General features: G+C 40.4%; 3 protein-coding genes and 1 long non-coding RNA gene across 4 annotated transcripts; 3 read left to right on the top strand and 1 right to left on the bottom strand.

Moving 5' to 3' along the window:
- The first annotated feature begins 2,611 nt into the window (after nucleotides 1-2,611).
- Nucleotides 2,612-8,417, top strand: LOC101478603 (cytochrome P450 2J4). The gene is made up of 9 exons (XM_004557256.5): nucleotides 2,612-2,908; nucleotides 5,336-5,501; nucleotides 5,590-5,742; nucleotides 5,841-6,001; nucleotides 6,121-6,297; nucleotides 6,386-6,524; nucleotides 7,328-7,515; nucleotides 7,611-7,752; nucleotides 7,858-8,417. The coding sequence occupies exons 1-9, from the start codon at nucleotides 2,723-2,725 to the stop codon at nucleotides 8,031-8,033; spliced, it is 1,488 nt and encodes a 495-aa protein (XP_004557313.3). The 5' UTR covers nucleotides 2,612-2,722; the 3' UTR covers nucleotides 8,034-8,417.
- Nucleotides 8,418-10,554: 2,137 nt separating this feature from the next.
- Nucleotides 10,555-13,328, top strand: LOC143414898 (uncharacterized). Its single transcript, XR_013095504.1, has 2 exons — nucleotides 10,555-10,986; nucleotides 11,197-13,328. It is a non-coding gene; the product is annotated as an uncharacterized LOC143414898 (long non-coding RNA).
- A 241-nt stretch (nucleotides 13,329-13,569) lies between these two features.
- On the bottom strand, nucleotides 13,570-16,439 carry LOC143414897 (uncharacterized). Its single transcript, XM_076879816.1, has 4 exons — nucleotides 16,320-16,439; nucleotides 16,070-16,203; nucleotides 15,319-15,963; nucleotides 13,570-15,018 (listed from the first exon to the last, which is right to left on the bottom strand). Exons 3-4 carry the CDS (start codon nucleotides 15,666-15,668, stop codon nucleotides 14,163-14,165), a joined length of 1,206 nt encoding a protein of 401 aa, XP_076735931.1. The 5' UTR covers nucleotides 15,669-15,963; nucleotides 16,070-16,203; nucleotides 16,320-16,439; the 3' UTR covers nucleotides 13,570-14,162.
- A 1,544-nt stretch (nucleotides 16,440-17,983) lies between these two features.
- Nucleotides 17,984-25,229, top strand: LOC106674595 (putative E3 ubiquitin-protein ligase HERC4). The gene is made up of 11 exons (XM_076879810.1): nucleotides 17,984-18,108; nucleotides 18,559-18,695; nucleotides 18,925-19,139; nucleotides 20,030-20,088; nucleotides 20,171-20,236; nucleotides 21,433-21,520; nucleotides 21,610-21,824; nucleotides 21,945-22,212; nucleotides 22,357-22,511; nucleotides 22,726-22,964; nucleotides 24,238-25,229. The coding sequence occupies exons 1-11, from the start codon at nucleotides 17,987-17,989 to the stop codon at nucleotides 24,483-24,485; spliced, it is 1,812 nt and encodes a 603-aa protein (XP_076735925.1). The 5' UTR covers nucleotides 17,984-17,986; the 3' UTR covers nucleotides 24,486-25,229.
- The last annotated feature ends 618 nt before the right edge of the window (nucleotides 25,230-25,847 follow it).

Below are 25,847 nucleotides of genomic sequence, written 5' to 3' on the forward strand. Positions count from 1 at the left end.
ATCTGTGATGAAACACTGACTAAATTTCTTTATCCATTGTACAGCACTGAACCCTGGAGTTTAATACTAGTACATTTTCCATTATATTATGTCTTCATTGCTTAGGAGTGCTGCTACTCTGCAAACTTATTCATGTTATCACTTCTTTTAGCATCATGTATGACACTTCTAAAACAGAAATTGGAGCCAGTTCCTCTGTGACATTGGTCTTTCATTAAATATATTTGAGTTTCATTCAATAGACTCAGTTAAACAGTGCATTCAAGTTTAAATTTTAATTCTGCCTTCGCTCTTTGTCGTATGTTTGTGGTTTTCAGCGGTTTTATAAGCCTGTTCATGCTTCATGGACTTTTTTGCTACGTAGACCTTCAGAATAAATCAGTCATGACAAAGTTCATATAGAATATTCTCTGTTCAAAGGTGCTTGAGAAACAGCGTTTGTGAAATGGTCTGCAAAGCAAATCCAGACCCATCAGGCTCTGTGACCTTACATCTACTCACAGTGTAAATAATGTTCAGTGGAGGCAAATATCAACAAGCAGATTCATGAGCAGAACCCTGGATAATTGCACTATTTGAAAGCAATCAGTCACTTTAATGAATATCCAGCTGAATCTCTGAATCCCTTGGAAGGTCAAATGTGTTTAACTATGAACTCAGAGTGCATCGCAGGATAAAAAGTTCAATAAAAAATTCTTCATACAAAAACATATAACCTGTCGTGTGTGCAAATGTGAGGGAACGTGCGTATGTCCATTTACAAACCACTTTATCACTAACCTGAGAAGAACAGAAAAAAAAGTTTCCCTCCTGCTCCTGCAAGTCAGAAATTGAGACGTGCACTGTAATCTATTTTTTTTTTTTTTTTTTTTTTTTTGGCCTGTCCCGTTTGGCTCTTTTGCCATCAGAATTGTTGTCTAAAGGCAAAGAAAGATGCCCAACGGATTTACTTTACCAAACTGACCATCCCAGCCTTGCCGTAATGGTCCATTTGATTCACCTTTTATTGTTTATTTTATTTTCACTTACTGAATACGGGACAGACTTGACTGGGGGAAAGAAGGGGAGAAAGAAAGAGGGAAAGAGAAACAGCTGAGAAGAGGGACGGGGGAGAAGGGCAAAAAACAAAAACCAACAGAACGGGCAGAGAAAAAAAATGCATATATCAATCACCTGGATCACCTGCTGAGAAAGAAAAAAGAAAGCAAGCAGAAGAGAACAAGAGTAATAGAATAAACAACATCACAATGATATATGGGAATATGACAGTAAATACTAAATGTTAAACATTATTGTGCAGCACATAAGATCAACAGAACACAGTGTGCTTTGAGGTAGGAGCCAAAAAGGGTGTAGTTTGTGGGTGTGATCACCCGTGTGTACACCTGTGAGCATGGACGCGCTTGTTTTTTGTTTTTTTAAAAGGTTCCTTCATGTAATAATCTGCTAGAGGGTGTGGGGGGGCCACAGCCCCGTCCTCCAGGACGTGAAGCAGGTGTGGAGGAGATCAAAACTCCAGACATGCAGAGGCCCCCAGAACACAAGAGACCAAGGAAGACCAACAGAGGGGCAGCTGCGCCACTGTCCCGGAAAGAGCTGAGGAGAGTCCCAGATGAGGGCTCACTCAGCAGCCGCGGAGCAGAAGCCAGGGGGAGTTGCAGTGACGCGCCCGTGAGCTCCGCCAGCAGCCAGCTGCGCCTGAGTGACCGAGCCCCAGGCCGAGAGGCCGGGGGCACCCCACCTCCGAAGTGGCCCGAGCGAGCCCCAGGCTCCAGGCCCCGATAAGCGGCCGCCAAGGAGTGAGCCGGTGTGTACCTGGACGCCCATCCCCGGACACAAAGAACCACCAACGCACCGATGTCTGAGGGGGTCCGCCACTGGCAGGGGATAGGGGGGGTAGGGGGAGATAGGCCTCCAAACCTTGGAGGGCATGAGATGTCCCCAGAGAGGTGGCGCCTGACACCCAACCTGACATATAGACACAGAAATACAGGCACACACAGATACAAACATCCATTCCCACCCTCATGCTCTCATATGCACTTACTCCACACTCAACCAACGTGGAGACAGACATAAAGAGACGTTGTACACACGATCACACTCCCCAAGCGTACTCTACAAACCGGGTCTAGGTGCCCCCGCCCCTGGAGGGGGGAACTGCACCCAGACCCAGGTGGTGCACTGTAATCTAATCACAGATAAGGTTTTATGCAGGATCAGGACAAAGGGCACTCCTTTTTTATTCTTTGTCCATGAAAACCATGTGACAACATACTACATATATACTATGTATATTTGTGCTGATAATGTGACAATATATCTTAGCTATATAGCAAAAGAAACAGTAAAACCATGATTCCTGGTCATCGTTCATGTGACTTCCACTCAGAAGTATATGAAATTGCAGGATGAATTTACTAGATGACTTTTGTTACCACTGGGCAGTATTTACACTTTGAGTAGATGTAAGTTCAACAGCCTTGAACAAATTCATCCTGCAGAGCTGAGCAAATGGATTGTGTTTTGTAGCTCAGCTTGTTATGTAACCACCATATCACAATAACCTTTGAACAGACAAGTATTAGTACTGTGCATCATAAACATTTGCATCAGATGAATATTTTATCAAGCATCAGGTTTATAAACCACTACCACTACTTTCTACCAGAAAGAATCACATCTCCAGATTGGAAAGAATCAGCTTTGTTTGAATTTAACAATGTGGTTTTCCAACTTTTTACTGAGCAACGAGGGAGTTTTACTCTCTGTGTTTTTGCTCCTTCTGATCATGTACCACCTCAGAAACAAGAATCCAAGAGATTTTCCACCGGGACCATTCGCTTTACCTTTTATTGGGAATTTCCAGATTGTGGGAAAGAAACACCCACATATTTATTTCAACAAGGTACGGGTTCATGCTTGTATAATATCAGGGGGGTTCTAAGTATAGAGTGCAATTTAAAGTACTGCTTTGTTGTTTGCATGTATACTTGTGTGCTTCTGTCTGCATTGTTCAGTCATCAGGATCAAAACTTTTTGATTTTTGAGATTTTGATTTTGTACTGCAGCAAGATTTTTTGTTTTGTTTTGTTTTGTTTTTTACTGAAATACAGAAAGGAGAGAATACTTCAGAAACAACTCTAATAGATTATCAGAACAACTAACTATAGCTGCAGGGCTCGCAAAATTTCAAAATCCCTGGTAGCCCTTCAGGCAGGGACTCTTCAGTTTTTGGTAGCCCAAAATAAATTTAAGTAGCCTGAATAAAAAAGAGAGCAATTTTTTGATTGATGTTTTGTTTCCTGTTTTGTTTCCGTTACAATATTATACATTAATCAAAAAATTGTTGAAACACAAATGACAACATTGTATAAAAATTACAATCAACAACTCAAATACTTGATTCTAATTGAACAGACATTTCTTTGAACTTGTAAGAACTGTGTAGGACATGAATCAGTCTGTGTCAGATCCTGAATTTGAAATTTCCACGGGTAAGAGGCAAGTGGAACCAAGATAGGCCATTTGCTTTCTGAAGTTTGCAAAGACTGCTAAATTGTGCCAGTGGTAGTTCACTCTTTGCAACATAGTACGCTGTTCTAAACAGATTTTTCAGGTTTATTTTTAGTATGTTATTTGCAATTGGTGTTTGTTCTGGGAAAGATATTGCAGACTGAGCAATAATGCATTTCTTGCATTTCTCAAGGGTTCTAACGGGGGCCTTTCTTAAAATTACTGGTCCCAGTAACAAAGGCGCTTGTCGACTCAGAAATCGAGGGAAACCAACAACACACCCGGCAGAACATTATGTTATTTGCACGGGCGCACATAAGTGGTCCGCATGTGCGCATTCGCTGTCAAAATAAAAGACGCGCACCAGATAAGAAGTTGCAACGCGCGTTTGCGTCCATATAAAAGGCTCTGTTTTTGTCCACTAGAGTGGAATTTTCACAGCACATTCTGCACCACATCTCTGTGCGTTCATCATTTGTTTGAAGCCAGCTCACTTCCTGCAACAACTTTTCCGAGAATCTTTGTGATTCAGACTCCTTCTGACATTTCTTTGGAGGTGGAGGAACACCAAAGTAATTGCTTAAAGGAGCTTGCTTCTTCGACATCTTTAAGAGTTCTAAACAAATGTCTGTCCTCCTCCAGCAAATCTTATGTACGCAAATGCGCGTTGCAACTTCTTATCTGGTGCGCGTTTTTTATTTTGACAGCGAATGCGCACCTGCGGACCACTTATGTGCAGCCCTGGTTATTTAGCTCGTCATATTGCAGCCACGTATATTCTTTTGTCCATGAAACCATAAAGCTGCACTTTCTTTTTGCCTTATAGTCTGATTTGTCATAACTTTTCCGTTTTGCGGTAAGCTTTTCTTTGGCTGTCACTTCTTCACCCTGACCTGTCTTATTTGGCTCAGCAGAACGAAAATATATATCCTGCTGCTTTTACACACGGACTCACATAAGCTCAGCGATTCTCTGCGCGATCAACCTCTCACATGTTTAAGCTGCGGGAGATTTCACTTGTCATGTTTGCATAGTAAGCTAACGATTGATAAGACGATGTCAGAGGAATTGGTGCGCAAATTATCATCACTCACCAATCAGTACTGTCGCTCTCTATACACAGTTTACACGATTGCAAAGTGAAAGCAAAAAACAAGCGCAAATTCAAACGCGATTTCAATATGTCACATATTGACAGTGGCTCACCGATGCCAATGACATAACTACCCAGCTACATTTCCGAAAGAATGCAAAAGCATTGACATATATTTTTCCTTCCTATGATACCCCAACGGGCAGGGCAGAGATAGATTTTGGTAGCCCGACTGGAAAAATCGCTAGCCCCGGGACGTCGGGCTAGCGATTTTGCGAGCCCTGAGTTGGTACTTAGTGCTAATAAGCAGATGTAGGTCTAAGCAATTTCTTCAAATATGGTCAAGCAAACAATTATGTGAAAAAACTGTGGTTCCCAGAATTTTAATTATGTAAATTTATGTAAATTTCAGTCCACTTGAATTTCAACAGTGTAAAGTTTAGATTTAACTTTAAAAAAAGGCATTCGCTAACTATTAGGTTGATTGGTAAATTGAAATTTCTCATAGTCTCAAAGTGAATGGTTGCCTGTCTGTCTGTGTTAGCCCTGTGACAAACTTGCAACCAATCCAGGATGTACCTCTAGAAAATGGATGATAAGATGAAATATTGATTGATAGTCAGTATCCATGATTTCCAGGCTCTAATTACAGCACTTCCCACTAATTTCTTTCTGTAGATTACAAATATTGTGCTATATCCTTCATGTTTGTTGTGTTTTTTGTAGCTGGCTGAAATCTACGGGAATGTGTTCAGTTTCTGCTTCGGCAGGGATAAAATGGTAATCGTCTCTGGATACAAGATGGTAAAAGAAGCTCTGGTAACACAAGCTGACAACTTTGTGGATCGACCATACAGCCCCATGGGCGACAGGTTTTATTCGGCAAACTCAGGTTTGGAAGTCACTATTTGATGTACCATTCAGTATTGAAATTATTCTCCATAGGTTGTTAAGTTCTTAAGTTGCTTGTGTGTATTGAGATGGTCTGTTCATGAGCAACGGTGGAAAATGGAAGGCACAGAGACGCTTCGCTTTGTCTACATTACGAGACTTCGGCCTGGGGAAGAACCGCATGGAGCAGTGTATCTGTGAGGAGATCCAATACCTGCAGGAGGAGATAGAGCAGGAGAAAGGTGTTTTATATTAGGTGGAACATAAGCATACAATCCTGCACAAACAGTGCTAAAGCAAAGAATTTGTGCTTTCTTAACAATCGTCTATTTGTCTTCAGGTAAACTTTTTAGGCCAGCAGGCCTCTTCAACAATGCCGTGTCTAATATAGCGTGCCAGCTGGTGATGGGGAAAAGATTTGACTACAGTGACCACAACTTCCAGCTCATGCTGAAGAATCTGTCTGAGATTCTTCACCTGGAGGGCTCCATATGGGCTCAGGTATGTCACAATAATTTCCTTCTGTCACAAAAAGAATGAGAGACAGCACTGTGGCATGGGTGTTGGATTTCTTCTCTCTATCGTCCTTTGAATAACGCTTCCTCTCATCAAATCTCAAGCTCTATGAATCATTCCCCGGAGTGATGAAGCGTTTGCCAGGTCCACATAACAGATTGTTCAGCAATTTTGACAAAGTCAGAGAGTTCATCACTCAGGAGGTGAAAAGCCACAAGAAGGACCTGGATCACAACAATCCAAGAGACTACATCGACACTTTCCTCATCAAAATGGAGAATGTATGTGGACACTGCATTGCACAAACTGCACTCTACAAATTAGCAATTTGTGTTGTGTCTAATGTGACTTTTTAATTTGTTTGAACAGCTCAAAGAAACTGACCTGGGCTTCACTGAGACCAACCTGGTTTTGTGCTCTGCTGATCTTTTCCTGGCTGGAACAGAAACAACAGCCACCACTTTGCTGTGGGCTCTGGTTTTCTTGATCAGACATCCTGATATCCAGGGTGGGTATTGTACTGGGCTTCATCCGGAGCTTTAAAATAGTTGGAACATAACACTAGTAGCTCTAATACAATTTACTATAAATGCTAACAATAGCAAAAGCAGACCACATATACTACTAATGGAATGCTTTTTATTTGTGTTTAAAACTAATAGTTGGGAAGATGTAAATCCGAACCTGAAAATGGCGCGAGAGAAATTTGTTCCCCAGAATCAATAAAGTCTATTTTCTAGTTCTGTCAATGCAAATGCATCATCACGATTAACGTGATTAAAATTTTTACCACATTTACCCCCATCTGGAGCGCAGAATGTACAAACCTTGGACAAACTGCCCGAAATGCGTTGACAGAGACATTTTGGGGATTTTGAGTCATTCTGTGCTCCAGATGGGTAAAATATGTTAAAAAATTGTCATTGCATTAATCATAATGACAGATTAATTCACATTGACGCATTAACGTTGAAAGGCCTACAATTATAAAACTTTTCTGGAAAACAGTGTTATTGTTCCTAAACATTTTAAAAACTTTTAAAAAAGTTCAAAACTTGAATATTAAGTCATTAAGTAAATTGAATGAAACAATTGCAAGATTACTAGCGTCAGTGCAAAGTTTTACAGCAATCCTTCCACAACTTTGACATATTTGTTAGACATGTCTAACATCCAACAACCAAAGTTTGTCAATGAGTTAACAGGTATTAAATAAAAGATACAAACTAAAAACAATCATCTTATGGGACTCAGTAGCTCCATAGAAGCTTGGGCTAGTTGAAGTTGAACTCTTTCAATTCTCCTTCACAGAGAAAGTCCAGGCAGAGATAGATAACGTGATTGGACAAACCCGCCAGCCTTCCATGGCTGACAGACCAAATCTGCCCTACACCGATGCCGTCATCCACGAGATTCAGAGGATGGGAAATATTGTTCCTCTCAATGCACTCAGAGTTGCTGCCAAGGATACAACCCTGGATGGTTACCACATACCCAAGGTGCATGCAATATACATTTTAAGCTTCACATATTTGTTCTGTCAGGTGTTGTTGTTAAAGTGCATCTTTTTGTTATCTTGTGGGGTTTTTTCTAGGGTACCAGTGTGTTGCCTGTACTCACCTCTGTGCTGTTTGACAAGACTGAATGGGAGACTCCAGACACCTTCAACCCAGGACACTTCCTGGATGCTGATGGGAAGTTTGTGAAGAGAGAAGCATTCCTACCTTTCTCTGCAGGTAAAACCCACAATGAGTGTTTTGTTTTAGCAAAACCTGAACAAGAAAAAAAACATCATCCACAGGTTGTAAACTTGCATGTGTTTGTGTTTGTGAATTCTTCAGGGAAGCGTGTCTGTCTTGGCGAAAGCCTCGCCAAGATGGAGCTGTTCTTGTTTTTTGTCGGCTTGCTGCAGAAGTTCACTTTCTCTGTTCCTGATGGAGTGGAGCTGAGCACAGAGGGAGTTTACGGAGCTACACGTGTGCCTGAACCCTTCAAGGTTCACGCCAAGACTCGCTGAATTACATTTGCTCATTTTCCATATAGCCAGTGTGTAATAGACAAGACTAAGTGAGATAATTTTCATTAAGGGTGGATTGTTTTTATTTTGTGGGAATAATGTTGATATTATTTTTCAGTATCAGTCTTCATCTGCTGTGTAATTGCTGCCTATTAAACTAACCTGTTCATTTTTTTCGTCTATTTTTGATGATTAATGTCATCAATCAAAACCTATTTATAGGTTCTATACAAAATGTATTTCATTAAAAAAGAAAGTTTTGATTATTTTGTTTTTATTGTTAATGTCATGTGTATGAACGTTTGTGGTAATAACATATTCACAGAAAATAATTGACTGATTTGTGTCATTAACTTTATTAAAGCCACAGGTTATGCAACCAAACATTTGGTACTATGCCTTACAATTAATGTTAACGCAAAATAGTACTTTCAAATGTAGTCAGCTCTTTTCACATATGCAAAACATCATTTCAGTTGAATTTTACCTTCAAAATCAACTTATAAAGAGATGGATGACCTTTTGCAGTGTCTCAGTATAATTCAGAATCAGAATCAGAGAGACTTTATTTATCCCCAACCCACGTAGCAGACAGATCTGGCCCGGATCTGGTGTCACGCCAGCATTGCTGGCTGACTTCTGGCATGGTAAGTGGTATTTCATCCAGATATGGACCAGGCCTGGCAATGATGGCACTGTTTATGTGATGGCATGCCATATCTGCCCCGATTATGGTTTGGTTTATGTGGCCCAGGCTCATAGAAAACAGGTCTGGCCCGGATCTGGCATCAAGCTGGCACTTCTGACCGAATGGTTTCATGGCAGAGTGTATCCAGATGTTGGTCAGCTCCGGCAATGATGGCACTATTTATTTATCACCTACTGATCGGAAGGTTAGTAGTTCAATCCCTGGGTCCTCCAGTCTGCACGTTGAGAGTGCGAATGTGTATAGTTAGGAAGCACTCAGTTTAGAGAAAGTGTGTGATTGGGTGAATGTAGCATGTTGCATAGAGCACTATGAGTAATTCGGGAGAGTAGAAAAGCTCTATATAAGAATCAGTCCATTCACTGTCTGAACAGAGTTTTGTCATGTTACTTTTGCACTATTATGTTGCGGCGCATGTTGTTATTACATGGCTTGACTAAGGAACACATTAGGCTGGTATCTGGGGCCAGAGTTGAAACTGGTCTGGGCCAGCACAGGACCAGCAGTGTGATGCAACTGGCCAGTGGCTGCACACCACTTACACATGACCCACATACCGCAGTCCGTTTGCCAGAGGTAATCCACACATGGGCCAGCACAGGACCACCAGTGTGTCTGCAAGGACAGGGCATAAACAGTGAGATAAAAAAAAAAAAAAAAAACTTAGAATATACAGTATATACACAGTTTTAAAATTAAAGTGGCTGAATAAGTGAATAAATAACTGTAAGTGACTAAAACTGAATAAAGTGTCGGCGGTATAAAAAAAGAGTCTTTATGTTTATGGGTGTAAGAGTTAAAAAACAGGGTGGCTTTGGCGACAAAGGTGGCTCTCCTCCTCTCAGTCCTGCAGGAGATGCAGCGGAGGCGCCGCCCATAGGGCAGCCATTGAAATGTGGGGTGAAGAATGTGAGAGGGGTCATTAATAATTTTGGCTGCCGGTCTAAGGGCCTGTTGGCTGAAAACCTGTGCAAGAGTTCTGACAGGCAGGCCAATGATTTTAGAACACACAGATGCAGTGTGCTGCAGTCTGTTCCTGTTCTGAAGGCTGAGGGAGTGGAACCAGCAGGTAATGGAGAAGGTCATGATGCTTTCTAGGAAGGCATAGTAAAAAGTCATCATGATGGGTGTGCTGACTCCAAAGGAGTTGAGTTTCCTAAGGAGGTGTAGCCGTTGGTGGCACCTCCTAAGAATCTCCTCTGTGTTGGCAGAGAATTTCAGATGGTTCCCAAGTATTTGTACTCCTCAACTACCTCCACTGGCTTCCCATGGATGGTGGTGGTGACTGAAGCAGCCAGATCCCTCTGCCTACTGGAGAAGGTCAAAAGCATCTCTTTGGTTTTGCTCGCATTCAGTTCATAATAAATAATAATAAGTAATCACATTATACATAATTTACATATTAAGTGACACATAATTGTGTCACATAATATCTCATCACAGATTTCAATATAACACACCAGTTTTAGGGTAGACACTTTAGTCCTGAGTCAAAGGCTAATTATGTTGACCAGAATTTTTCAAAATAAAGACTGGCCTCGTCTGTCCATGAAGCCAGATAACACACACCAATTAGTTAAACTGCAGAAATGTCGATGTTTTTTCGAAATTCTATACGCGAAAAGTGAGCGCGAGAGCGCGAGAGCGCGAGAGCCCTCTATGGCAAGCCATTAGTGCCAAAATTCGCCACTTTCCTAACCCGTTTGGTTAAGAAATGGCGTAAAAAACGCCGTTTAATTATTCAAAACGCCGAAAAAAGCGGCGTTCTGTTCCGACAAACGCCGCTTTTTCCGCCGCTCGGATGGCGCCCTGAACGCACCATCCGAGTGACGTAAAAAGCGGCGTTCAAAGACAGACGGAAACGCCGTTTTTTACGCTACTCGGCACAAAACGCCGTTTTTATGCATCTTTGAACGGCGTTTTTTACGGCGTTCTCTGCCAGCTGTAACGGCGTTTAAAACGGCGTTTTATTGAAATTATGCAGGGCACTCCCCATGGTTCCCTCATCCAATTACTTTCAACTCATTTCACCCAATCAAAGAAGAGGAAGTGCAGACCACACTAATGCATCACCGATTCACCTTGCTGCTAAGTGATTGCCTATTCAGTACCAGTGCTTGTCACAGTATTCACTTGTATTATAATCCCACTATGCATTTTGATGTGTTTAAGGCATGATCGAGCAAACAAACGACAGAATACTTTTTCTGAAACCTTAACTGTGTTACCTGTTATGGCAGCTAACAGGTAATGAGCAGAGCTAGCTCTGCTCATTTCTGAGCTTCTTTCTTATTTTCCTCTTTACTTCTCTTAACCTTTAACTTATGTTTTAGCAATCAGATCCTGCCATCTTGCATTACCGCTTCGTGCTAGTTATGTTGACTTTTCTCTTCTTTTGTCTCCTCTTTTTTCACCCGTATTTGGACACTCGGCGCATGGCTCCTTTGTTTACATTAGGGATCAGCTGTTAGCGCTGCGCCCTGCAGCTGCGCTACCGGCAGACAGACCCTACATCCCCAGTGAGGGAAGAAACGGGGGTGATGTCTCCCGAGGACACCTCACACACCATCTCTCCTTCCTGTAATCACTTTAAATGTGAGATCGCTCCCTGATATGATTGAGGAGCTAATGACGCTAACCCGGTCACAGTGGCAGTATCCCGGCACTGCCCGGTACTCCCTCTGTGAGTAGGCTGCCCGGCTTCCAGCTGCTGCGGGCGGACAAGACGAGAGACAGCGGTGAGAGGAAAGGAGGGGGGCTGGCAGTGTTTGTTAAAGACGGTTGTGGTATCTCTGGGCACATCGCTGTGAAAGAACAACTCTGCAACACAGACATTGCGCTATTAGCCGTTAGCATCCGTGGAGGTAGCCTGTGACTCTCTGTGGTCCGCAGACTGCAAACGCAATCTCCGAGAGCTCTTCTTCTAATATCAGGGGACTTTAATCATGTCTCGCTGGACTCCACACTGCCCACCTTCACCCAGTATGTGACCTGCCCCACCGTAGGCAATAAAACATTGTACTTAATGTATGCCAATGAAAAAGTGGCATACAGTTCATCACCTCCCCCTGCCCAGGGAAGATCCGATCGTAACCGAGTGCGTCTTGTCCCTGTGTGTGCAGCCCTTACTGTGCAGGGAGCCACTAATCACCCACGCAGTGCAGAGATGGTCCGCGGAGGGCATATAAATAAATAATAAAAGCAAGTAAATGACAGTATGCTCTTTCTGAAACAAACGGAGACCTTAACTTTTATCAAAATACCGTTTTACTCAGTTTAAAGTAATACCACTGTATAATAGCCTTCAAATTTAATAATGTTAACAGTATCTCAGGAATATTTTTGCCCTTTCAACATGCATTAAAAAAATAGATATACAGTTTTGAATCAGACCTGTATGTACGTTTTCTCAAAAGTGACGTAAATAAGTAATCTCAAGAACCTGAAATAATAGTTTCCCATGTAAACTGGAGATGTCCTTGTCAATGTCATCAGAGTACTGTGGATGTCTTACACGAATTTGAAACATAAAACCAGAGTGGCACATGACAGTGTTGCACATAACATAACTAGTTTATATGACATGAAGTTATAAAAAAAAAAAAGAATCCATGTAACTTGGTAATGGCTTCTTTCTGATAACTGTCGGCTGCAGTGTGCATTATCTTGACAAAAGTATAAGATACTGAACCCACTGATATGATGTGGTGGAGGAGCACAAATACCTGGACACCCACATATATACATTTGCTGAACTGGAAGATCAAAACAGAAGCTGTACACAAGCAGTGTATGGGCAGGCTATTTTTTGTGAGCAAGCTTGTGCAGCGCACTTTGATGTGTTCTTCTTGGATCAGGAGAGCAAGCTCTGTGATTGGCTGCACTTCGGAAGCTGTGGTGGAGAGGAAGTGAGTGAACAAACTGCCATGCATCATGGATATTCCTCTCAATCCACCTCACCAGGTACTTCTCTAAAAGTGTGACTCAGGTCTGTTGCCCCAAAGGATACAGGAAATGTTAGATATTTTAGTATTTTGGGAGCATGTACTGAATACCTTTTTTGATGATATTATACAAAGGACCCTGTTTCTGCAATGCCCTTTGTTTGAACTTCATCTCCTCTTGCTGCGACCCCACGGGCAACTTCCTTTGGCCTGCTGGTCTGGAAAATCCAACAGTTCATCTATATGTAAAGAAGGCACTTAAACTGGAACAGGCATAGCTGCGTTGATCCTGCTGTGGTATAGTGGGACAGTGCATTCCTCGAGTGCACATCAAGTTTGCAGCCTGCTAAAGATCACACACCATTGATTATGTGCCTTTAGGTATATATGGTTAAACATTTCCTAATGCAAATAACTACATGCAGTATTCTACCATGTGCAAACTTATATCACTAAAGGATTCTAACTGTCTAGTGTTTAATGGACCTGTCAAAAGTATGTTGAGATTATAGAAGGCCCCTTTCAGAGCTAGGGGGAACTTCCTTATATGGTTGTAACTTGTAACTTGAAACTTGTTGACACACGAACCCTTCTGCCTATAAAAACCCTGCACAGAAGAATAAACTTTGAGTTGATTTTGGGAAAGCAACCTGAAGCAGTCTCTGTATCATTTTGTTCTCCCAGGCTACTCCCGGTGCTGTAACTAACCCGCTGAACGGCATACCTGAGCTTACTTTGAATAATTAATCTTATACAAAACTCTGCTTATCGCTGCCCACGTCTCGAAGGAAACTCGATCCACGGATGACCCGGAAGGAGAGATTTCTTTCAGGAAATGCACTGATTTCCATGACAGAATTCACAACAACACAGACACAGGTCGGTTCTTTGAAACGGGCGTTTATTACTTGGGCCTTCTCTCCTTGGCTTCACCATCACGCCGATACACCATGAGAACTGGTCACAAGCGAACAGTACAAATCAATTAGCAACTTTAGAGTACACATATTAAGTCCAAACACAAATAACAACATTTCTCAAATGACAAATACCTCGTTGGCTGCTTGTCCTGAAAAGAGGTCCTTAAGTCCTTGTGTTGCTTTTTCTTTTAGTAAACTTTTAACTTAAAATCGCTTCATGAGAGACATCTGCTCCCTCGCAGTCCATGCAAAGTCTCGTGTACTCTCGTTAAGGGTATTCTCACGAGACACTAGCTCTTACACTTTACACATGTACATTTCAAATAAAGACATTTCAACACAAACTATATATATATTCATGATATTATGTAACTTATTATAAATCAGTCATCTACATCATGAAATCCACACAGAACATTTTAACAGCATTTACACCACTACTCAATGGTACATAGTAAACACGTATCATAACTTTTCACATTATATGTATCCAGTCACCTAGATATTTTGAAGTCTTTCCACTTGCTGCTATTATGTTTCAGTCATTAATTGAACTGTCTCAGTGATATGTGGAGTCCAGAAAGTATATTAAGCCAGTGATGAGCTCAATACCATGACTCCCTCTGGTGCCACTTAGTGGATTAAACAGTTCTACCACTTGCTCCATCACCATTCCGTCCAGAGTAAATTCAATGTCTGGCACAGTAATCCTCTCAGGCCAGTCGACCAGCAATCCCAGCTCATCTGTACCATGAGCAGCAGCACCACCACCAGAATCTGCACCTGAGCCCTGAGCAGCAGTCGTCTCACTCTCAGTGGCTGTCACACCACCATCAGCTGTCCCACCAATAGTCCCATCAGCAGCAGCTGCTCTGGTCTGAAAGATGTCCTGCATGGCAGTTGAGGCTCGGCCCTGTTGCTGGAGGCTGCCTCGGACAAAAATCTGTAATGGGCTCAAGTGTCTCTCTGTCCGCAAGCCATGATTGTTCCACTGTTGAGTGAAGTCTTTCAAATCTCTGTTGATCCTTGGGAGATAGATGTAATGGAGAGCCCAAAGGTGCATTTCATTGTCAATGTCAATGATGCCTTCCTCCTCCAGGTGGTGAAATAAATCACAGTACACATTGGTCATTCCTCGCCACAGATCACCCCAGAGCCTCTCAATTCTCTGATTATGGGTACTCCTTCCTCTTAGGGCACTTCCACGATCAAAGCCTCTGAAAATGTTCATCATCAGGCAGACAGCATTGTTTTCCCCTCCTCTGTCTGTCCGGACCCTCGAGGGTACACCATAGGATACCACGGCTCTGATGAAACTTGATAAAACAGTACTGCTACGGTTGTTGTTTGAGGCATGAAGGAAGACCACAAGACGACTGTATCCATCAATAGCCCCATGAATGACTATCCTCCACCTAAAACAGTGGTCCATAAGAAGAAAAATCTTATTTCTGCTTTGTTATTGAAACAATGGAAACACACACTCTTAATTGATTTACATGGCACTATTGCATGTCAAGTTTGTCTGTACGTTGCTTGCGATGTCTGTGTTCTCTCATTTTCCCCTTTAAACATAACCAGTTGTGTTAGAGGACTGCCCATCACAGGGCCTGGCTCTATTGGATGTGTCTTACTGTTCAACAATTATATTTGATGTAATGCTGAATTTCACTTTGGTCAAAATAGGTGTTCAACAAATCAGTGTGCTTGGTTACCTTATCAGCTTGTGATTTCCATCAATGTGCCACAATGAGTTTGGACCTGCAACCTGATATGTTCTTCGTTCTGGTCTCCGCAAAACTGCTCTTATGGCAGCTGCTCCAGGATTTATCCGTAGCATGCTTGCTCGAACCCTCCTTCGCTGTACACGTAGTCCACGTACTCGCAGGGAGGCTCTGACAGCCTCAGGACCAATTTGTTCATTGCCAGCGACAATGTCCTGCACATGTTCATCCAGCGCACTGTCAGTCAGTTCCGCATACATTGATGCAGGTGAAATGATACTGTCTGAAATCAGACAAAAAGAACACGAGTATTTTATCACTGCTATAACAACACACATCATTACTTGACTAGTTAGTGCACATTCAAATATACTAATTTTTACAATTTCACAATACCATTTAATTTGAATAAACAGTGGGTGTGTGTCACAAAAGAACTGAAAGTCACACTGGTTTCAAAAGTCACTGACCGCAGACGTCTTCGAATTGTACGAAGTGAAACATTCAAAATATCAGCCATCTGAGGTGCAGTGAATCCACATGACTTCAGGAATGAAAGCTGTTCCCGAGTGATAAGGTAAAGGGATCTGCCTCTACCTCTGTTGAAAACCACTGGTGCCTGGTATCCAAAAGAGCCTGAAAATATATAAGCGTTTGGTGTATTTGGAAAATAGGTTAAGACAGAGTCATAATTTATTTCACACTTTTGATCAGTCAAGGAATCGACACAATATGTGCTTACCTTGTTGGCCATGCTGAGTAGACAGTTCGACCTCCTGAATCAATTCAGCCAAGTCACGCAGAAGTTGATCTGCTGCAGTTACACTGATCAGTCTTCCTCTTGCCCACCGAAGGCTTCTCTGCATTGTCTCCAACCTCAAAGACATCAAAAAATTACTTCTTAATTCATGTTATATTTTCAGGCCATATTCCCCTTAAACATTTTATGCAAGTGAAAATGTTAAATGTTTTCCATCATGCTTTCATCATACCTCCTTAACGCTAACTGTAGCACATCTGGCCCAACATCGTCCATCAGCAGCCGCCGTGTACAGTCATTATGAATGTTCTTGCACCTTGAGATGAAAATCCTCCAGGCCATACTTTGTACTGTGATTCTACAAAGACAAAAATTTAAATTATTGCTTTCAACAGGTTTATATATTTAAATAAATCAAAAAATTTCATGTTAGTCTTCTGAAAATTGTGACTGAGCACTTTTGGAAACACTCTGTCATCACTAAGTATTGGGACTGTGAACAGTTACAGAATGCATCTGAAATAAATGTCACATTCTAACAGGTTATAGTTCTGTTAATAGAGTTTTTGAATCTACGTTTCATACATATTCCTATCTTTAATAGCAGTATGTCAACGATGTCAACCAATATTTTCATATTTCAAACACACACCCAAGTTAAAAATTTGAATCTCCGCATCTTCTACTCAGCAGATCTGAAAAATCATTTTTGATAATGTTCCAATTCCATTGTCAAATGTTCCCATCCATGTTATTCATCTTTGTTTATTTTAAATGCTGTCATTAGTTTTTTTTTTTCCAACTAATTACCAAAATGAACATGGTCTACATTGTTTTGCTCACTTAAATAAAACGACATTTTTGTATTGTACCCTGGGTTCATGAAGACCATGCTGTCTTTTAACTTTATTATTTATTTTCTGCATATACTGACTGTTCTTTATTCATTTCTCTACTTTCTCCTCTCTTCTTCTTCAGTCAAGTTTAACGGCAGCTTGCATCCACTTTCTCCTCTCAATTCCGCTGAGATTAATTCCCGCTCTACTGTACAAGACTTGTGAATGGTTACCTGGAGGGATGTACCACTGTGAGAGGGGTGATACGGAACAGTCCAGGTGATCGCTGCTTTAATTTACCGGTCAGATATACCTAAATTGCACGTCGACATAGCTAGTGAACTGTAACTAGACCATAAATCAGTGATAACAAAAGAACATTCAATCTACTTTCTCCGGTACTTTATAGAAAAAAATCAACATCAATTCAATGTCGTCTTGCTATCTGGGATGGCAGTGCAGTACCGTGTAGCCTAATCCGGCTAATGTAACAAGTGATATAAAACCGTATTTTAAATAATATAAAGTGGCTAAACGGAGTACCATATTAAAGACCTTATTAACATGCCTCACCTAAAATGGCATGTTGGCAACATTCCTAACGGACAAAGGTTAGCATGACTTGTCTGTGAAGGTTCTCAGCATGACTTTTTTTTTCGCTTACTACAATACAAAGCTAACATATAACATGTGCTTAAAAGGACAAAGCAATGTTTTTGAATCATCGCTTAGCTTTTAGTTAGCAAAGACGAACAATAATTGAGATTAACTAGGGTACTTACGGTGTTTTTTTGTTGGCGCAGAGATTTCGCATGCATTCATCTGTATGTAGTTTGTCGCACATAGCTTGATTGAGACAACACAAATATGAGGTTGACTGTGATTGGTTAACACAAATTCTGATCACAGGTTGTGGTAAGGGGTGGATTAAAAAAAAAAACACAACCTTCAGTCTTGCTTATCCAATCACAAACAATGTACCTTCTCCCGCCGTACTTTGAATTTTAGGGATGCTATATATATATTTCTGCCAAGCCTTTTGGCGGACTTTTTGGGAACAGTCATGTCCGAACGGAGCGCTGTATTTCGACGGAGAGTCACTGATATCAGAGACAGAATGAATGCCCAATTTAACCGGCTACTGAATCAAGATGACAGTGAAGAGGGGACATCTCTTCTACAAAGGTGAAATGCTTTGGTGGTGGTTACTCTATTGGCAAGCTTTTAGCTTTGCGCCTTTTTTGTTTTTGCAAAAGGAAATAACTTTTACATTTTTAAATAATAAATGGCTCGTTTACTAATTATCTGTTACAATTCAACAACAAATTCTGTAATCATAAATGTCTATCCTAGATTGACGACTTCAAATGACAGTCATTTTAATCCCTGTTATGTGCATTTATGCATAAAGATTTTAGTTTATAAATGTAGCATATCCCATATTTTCAGGGAGCATTTAATTTGCGAGACAATCGAAAAATGCATGCAATAAACACCGATTGAACACTCATTCCTTACTCTGAGTGTGTTGGGTGGGTTTTTTTTTCTTTTCTTTTTTTTCTTGGGGGGGGGGGGGGGGGGGGGGTGTCTCTGTGTGATTAGTTTCACTAAAATTATCTCATGGTCTAATGATAGCTTTGGAGTTTTCCGCCAACAGCACGGAGGTGGGCCAGTGCGCAGACCAAGAGGCGGGAGAACCAGACATCGCCAGTTAACGTTTAAGGTGTCAGTACTAAGGAATCCCACACTGACACAGTACCGATCTCATAGGGGTAATCAATATTTATATTAATATTAATTATTTGGAGTGATGGGTTTGAAAAATGAGAATTACATCATGGTGTCAGTTGTTTACAAATTGTAGAATTTGGCATTAGATTTTTAGCACCTTTGTAATCTTTATTTCCTTGCACCAATAAGTTGATGTTGAGACACTACAATGTGACAATTTACCCTTTTCCGTTTTTAGGGAAAGCTAATTTGGTTTAAATTTGATTACAGATGCCACTCCTGCTACTCGGGTGGTCGTTCCTGTAAACCTAAATGCAGCTGAATTCAGGCAGGCACTACGGGACAATATTGCAGACATACCCTTGCAGTTTGATCTATGCAAAGTGAATGGACAGCGGCTCATTCTTCCTCTTGAAGAGGAGACGCCCCAAGAAATTAGAGCAAGAAACCTACTGGGTCGCTCCAATCTTTATATCCGTCCAAAGGTATTCAAATGTTCCACTCGGGTGGCTGATATGGCATAATTGTCACTATTACTGTAACTCAGTGGCGCTCCAGTCACCCTAGTATTGTATAAGACATCTTTAACATGTTACTGCTCAGAATAATAAATGCTGTGATTTTCCCCAAAGGATTTGAGACATTCATCTGATCACTATGCCAGATGGCTATGCTTAAATAATGCCCCGCCAATTGATTCACTGTTAATAACAGAAATGCAGTAGAGCAAGCTTCAACTGTGGTCTAACAGTATTTTAGGGTTAGGGTCATTTTGTTCTTGTAATCTTAGTTTCCTGGGTTCTGGCTTTTTCATTGTCTTTTGTTAATGTCCTTAACCTTTCCTTTATTTATTTATTTATTTTTTTCCCCCTCAGTTATCCTAAGTTCTACCTACCCAAAGTGTCACGGTCCTGAGTCTGTGGACTCGGTGTTTTTCTGTTTGTATTAGTTAGCTTTGATTTCATGATGTGTTTTGATTCTCTTGGGTTTGATTTCTGTCGCTAGTATTCCTAACTTCCTAGGTCCTGGGCATTTCTTGTGTTCTCCTTCTTAGGTCGTGGTTCTGTGTTCTGTTAGTATACAGTCGTCTCTGTCAGTGTGTCTCTTGTTCTGTCACCGTATCCCCTAGGTTAGTCCACGTCTGTTCAGTTTCCTGTTTTACTTTGAAAGTCTGTGTACTATGTCAATGTGTTGAGTTTTGCCTCGTCATGTCTGATGAGTCCCAGCTGTGCTCTCCTCCTGTTTCACATTCCCTAATCACCTCAGTATGTATTTAAGCCTTGTGTGTTTCCCTGCCAGTTGGCGTGTTGTCCTCTGTTCTTGTTTGTCATTTGTTGTTCCATTTCGGTTATATTTTAATAATCTGGTGTTTTAGATTACAGAAGCCAATGAGGACTCAACTGGTGGAGAAGTTGTGCAGTCTGAGATGGCAATGTAAGTCTTTGACAACTGCCTTTGGACTGTAGCACTGTAAATGCATTACACCCTCTCATCAACAATATTTACCATATTGCAGTGTGCTGCATGACACCGAGACACCTGACCATAGCAGGCACAATGTACAGGAGCCAGAGGTTATCAGGTAAATGGCACTCTGTTTGTTTATGAGTTGGAATTTTAATCTTAAACTATTGCACAATTTCATTTATTTTTTTGGTAAAAACTAGTTTGGTACAAACTAATTATATCATTATTATAACTTGGATCATTTTGTGTAGTCTAGATCAATAAATATCTGCATTGGGGTCCTCTTCCTGCTATGAAATATTTCTGCTATTCCTTTGCAGTGGTCTGCATGAAAACCATACAGCTCATTCTAGTAGGCATGGTCTCCAGGAACCAGAGGTTAACAAGCAAGTGGTAGTTGTTGAATAACATGCCAAAACTTAAGTGTAAACTGGAACTTATAAAGCACACACCATAGGTAAATAGACACTCAATAAGTACAATATACGGGGTGAGACCAGCGAATATTAAAATTTGAAAGGTTGCATGTATTGAACTGATAACATTTATGTGCTCTGAATATAGACCAATGGTTTAATTGCCTCATTCGGTTTCTGTTTTGCTTTTTCATGTTTTTCAGATTTGTTGATGTCATGATATTGGTATTTTTAATTGCTGAAAATGCATCGATAACACTTTAGTCAGCCTGACCATTCAGACACTTGGAACTACAAATCACCCAAACTATTCCCAGTAAATGGGCAGTTCCTTATGTTTCACAAAAAAAGGAAAAGAAGACACTGCTGGCCTGTGATAATCTTTTGTGCGCAGGAAAACTGCACTGTCAAAACTTGAAAGTTGCATTTTATAGTTTATTGATCCATTTTGGCAACCAATAACAAGATCCATTTTTGTCCCTTCATGCTGCTTGTCTCTCAAATTAAAAAACAAACAAACAAAACAAAAGGCCCATCTCAGTGCATGCTGGTCTTATACCAGTCTCTTAAGTTATCAAAAATAGCCCTGAAATTCTTCCTGGCTGACTTGATAAGATAAACAACAAAACAATGAAGTGAGCATTAACCTACAAATAAAAAAATGATTAACCCAGAAATAGAAGTAAACTAACAACAAACTTTATATTTTAATATTTTGAAATTTGTTAAAATACAAATGGCTCCAACAGATGCAATCAAGGACCACATGGCCATTTTAAGTGCCTGTATCTATACAGTAAAAGAATGTGAAATCAGATTCTTTTATCAGAGGAGTCATTCCATTTCAGTATGTATACATGATATTAAAAAAATCAAATGCATTTGTTCTGTTTAGGGAAGAGTTTTACATCGACTCTGCAGAGTCAGAAGTATCAGACCTGGATGAGGCTGTCCTGGCTTCCCCTGAACAAAATGACTCACATGTATGTCTCATGAACAACACTGCCAGAACTGCTGTGTATGTGTTTCATGTAGTCATGACCCTTCTCTCTCTCCCCCCCCTTTTCTTCAGGACGAGATGGACCTTGCGACTGTGTTGAAAGATTTCCAGGAAACGCATCTTGACACCAGCAATTATTGTGCAATAATAGCCCGACGTAGGAAAATCCTACATAGTGCCTGCATGGCACTTTCCAAGTCATATTTTGCGTGGCATAAATTGCCAAATATTGAATTTGTTGGTGAAATGGCCGATGATTATGGAGGCCCAAGGCGGGAATTTTTTCGGTAACCCATTCCCATCTCTCCCACACAATAATACAATGCGTGAATGTGTTTTTTGTTGTTGCAAAGATGAAATCACAATTTGACTCAATTTTTTTTATTTTTTACTATCTTTTCCTGCAGCTTACTTATGGTCGAAACTCAGAATTCCCTAGGGATTTTTGAGGGGAAGCCTGGCAGTCTGTTGTTCAGCTATAGCCAGCAGTTGCTGTCAAGCAACAAGTTTTATACGGCTGGTAAACTGATTGCTTGGTCAATAGCACACAATGGGCCAGGGCCACGGTATATCAACAGACACCTGTTCTGTATGATGTGTGGCCAGAAGACATCTCTTGATGACTTCGATGTAGAGGTCTTCATGGACGAAGACATCAAACAGAACATAGAAAAGGTAAAACTGTGTGCATGCTGAGGTGTAATTAAATTCAGTGAAACACAATGCATAGCTTAACTCATCAGTGGAACATCTCAAAATGTAAGTACACTTAGTGAATGCTTTAAACGTATGTATTTATGGAGGTGCCTAATTTTCAAGGTTTCCAGCTGCAGCACCCCAGAAGACCTGGCAGACTTGAAAAGTCACCTTGGGGACTGGATTGCAGGCTGTGGTATCCCTGACATCTACACTGCCACACTACTTGATGTTAAGAGGATAAGGGGCGAGATTGTATCTCATTTTGCGTTTCACAGGTGAGAATTTGTTAGAAAATTACAAAGTACTTTCCTGGTCAGTGCTCGTCTTCCCATTGTGTTCCCCCCTAATAGTTAACACTTAAACAAATCATCAATCTGCTGAGTTTATATCTGTATTGCAGTTAAGGTGGTGTTTAAATTGACAAAACTTTTTTTTGTTTCACAATTTTGCTATGTTGTATGAATTGAGAGTACAATCTGTGGTCAACAGGGTTGCCAGCATGATTCAGCAGTTTGTTGCCGGTATGGACTCGTGTGGTCGGTTCTGGCAAATGGTGAAGAGATGCTGGAAGCAGTTCCTTCCTGTATTTACAAATGCAGGAAATAAACTTACAAGGAACAGCTTCCAGGATCTCTTCACCATTGGATGGAGTCCAGCTGGAAGTAACAGACATGAAGAAGAGGAAGCAACCATCTTTCAGTGGGAATGGTGGCTTATGGCCATTCAGGGTGAGTACATAGAATACAACACATGTCTTGTTTCTGTTTGAATTGCTTCAGGCATTTCATGTTAAATACAGTGTCCACAATACAAAATACAGACAACTAAATCGAAACAACACTTGGGTGCAATAAAACCTTAGAACTTTGCAAAATCCACCCCTTCTTAGAGCATATGAGGAAGTTTTTGATTATTTTACCTTTTTAGGTGAGGTATTTGAAAGGAAACCACCTACAACAAATATTTTTGGAAGATTATTTCTTTTATCCTCTGTCATCTCTACCAGATCTTGCTTGTTTAGACTGATAGATAGGATGTAATTTGATTTTCATTGTGATTTCTGGTAAAACATTAATTTTATTACATGACCGAAAACTTCTAACACTAAAATATTAAATAGTTATATTACATACTTGTATTTAAAATATGGTAAAATTTATGATTCAATTGTATTAGCACATCTGAGAATTAAGTAAATGGTAAATGGCCTGTATTTGTATAGCGCTTTACTAAAGCAGTCATCCACACATTCACACACTGGTGATGGCAGCTACATTGTAGCCACAGCCACGCTGACAGAGGCGAGGCTGCCGGACACTGGCGCCGCAGGGCCCTCTGACCACCACCAGTAGGCAACGGGTGAAGTGTCTCGCCCAAGGACACAACGACCGAGAGTGTCCGAGCCGGGGCTCGAACCGGCAACCTTCCGATTACAAGACGAACTCCCAACTCTTGAGCCACGATCACCCCCAGTGTTTTTGCAGTGTTTAAGATAGAATAACACAATTTGAAACTTGTCTCCCTTTGAGACAAAGGTCATTTGTTAATTAGATGCACTGCCTAACTACAAGAACCTTCAGGTATTACATTGACTATAACGAAACCTCCTGTATATTAGTGTCCTAGAGTAATCGAGTGGTGCAATGACAACACCCACGCAAATGTGACATCACTAGAAAGCCAATGTACTCTTGCAAGGACAGAATGAATAACTTAAAAAAAAAAAAATACACATTGCATAAACAGTCCTTGACATATAGGTCTGACTCGGAGGACAAAATTAATTTCCTGTCTTAGCAGGGCAGGATTGCTTTGAGTAAATTTTTTTTTTTTTTTTTTTTTTTTTTTTAATAATACAATGCTTTGCAATAATTGTTTTGCCTAACAACCTGTTTTTGACTCCAAAATAGTCATTAACGCAACTGTTCTATGCAGTCAGTGTAACTGATTATAAATCTACACATTGCACACCTTATTTAACACTTGTATGTATTTTAACAGAGCGAGAGGTGGACCACACATTTGAAGAGCTCGTCTTTATAACTGGGGCTGACTTGCTTCCACCACTGGGGTTCCCACAGTCCTGCAACATCGACTTCTACGATCAGGAGTCAGGGATGCGGCGTATCCCGTACACATCAACGTGCAGCTTATCCCTGTATCTCCCAAGAGGTGTTGCAGATGAAGATCAATTCAAAGATCTTATGAATGATGCCTTAAAAGGATCCCTGGGATTTGGAAAGGTGTAGCTGCATACATGAACTGATGCTGGGAAGCTGTGGTTAAAACCTGTGGGCTTTTGGGATGAAGTTCTTATTGTAAATGTTCTTAAAGGGGATTGCTCCTGGCACTCAGGCTTCTTAAAGATTTTACATTTTAAAGGTGTTTTTACAAATGACTGTTCATTGTGTATATAGTTATATTTATAGTCCAGTTAAGACAACTAGGGTATTCATGCATCAAGCTATGCAAAATAAGTGGTGTTCAGAAAGTTTCCAGGAAATAGTTCAAATGACAATTCATCTAGAAATATTCTTTTGAAAGATTGTTGTTTATGTTCAATTATAGTACACTGCATAGAGTGGTTTTTTTTTTTTTGTTTTTGTTTTTTTTGTTTTTTAATTTATTTTCAAGATGTACAAGAGATGCCAGACAAACTTTGAACTAAAAGACACTGACTTTTGTAAAATAAAATATTGTAATGTCAGTTCTCATGGTGTCTTGTCTATTTAAAAATTAAATTTAAGGCTTACCTGTTACTGTCAAATACTGGTATTGGGTTCCATTGACGAGGGCTATGTAGTACAATTATGTGCTTAAGTCAAGGTAAAAGGTTAAATGAATTTACCCTCATTGTTCTCAAACCAAGAACTGAAGAATCAATCTCAACTCAGAATTAAAAGTTACGAATTAATTTTACTGGTTTCGAGAACAAAGCAGTTTTAACAAACTGACTTTAAGCTCTCGTTAACTCTGAGATTGGCACCTGGCCTTTCACTATAACCTGGTTAAAAATCAATTATGTAATTGTGGTAGAATTATGTAAGAGGCTGTAAAGCTTTTTTTTTTGGTTAAAAAAAAAAGAATCACATCAAGATAATGAACACTGGTATTAAAATTATATTTTATACATAATGCAATAACTGTAATTACCAAAGTAAAGAAAATGATTTGTTAGACTCAGTTTGTTGGTGAACGATGCTTAAAAAGTGTGTAGCAATTTGGACAGTATATCCAGTGATTGCTTTGCTTTTTCTATGGTCACGGCTTACCTACTTTATTACAGTCATTTGGCTGTACGTGAAAATATATTTAGCTAAAGTTCCTTCTGCTTGTTTAGGTTTATCTGTTATAGGTTCATTCAGCCCAACCTCAGGAAACTTGTCTGCTTGCCTACTGTCATCTCTACAAGCCTAAAAACAAACAATTTTAAAAGAGGCTATACACATGACATTTTTTCTACTTAATTTACTCGTGTGTGCCATACAGAGGGAAATATCTCAATCAGAATCGCATTTATTGGAAAAGTATATGCGCAAACACATACAAGGAATTTGGTTCCATTTGAGGGCGTCTTTCAAGCACAAAAAAGTAAAACACAATCCATATAT

This window comes from Maylandia zebra, linkage group LG23, assembly GCF_041146795.1.
Source record: "Maylandia zebra isolate NMK-2024a linkage group LG23, Mzebra_GT3a, whole genome shotgun sequence".
Classification (NCBI taxonomy): Eukaryota; Metazoa; Chordata; class Actinopteri; order Cichliformes; family Cichlidae; genus Maylandia; species Maylandia zebra.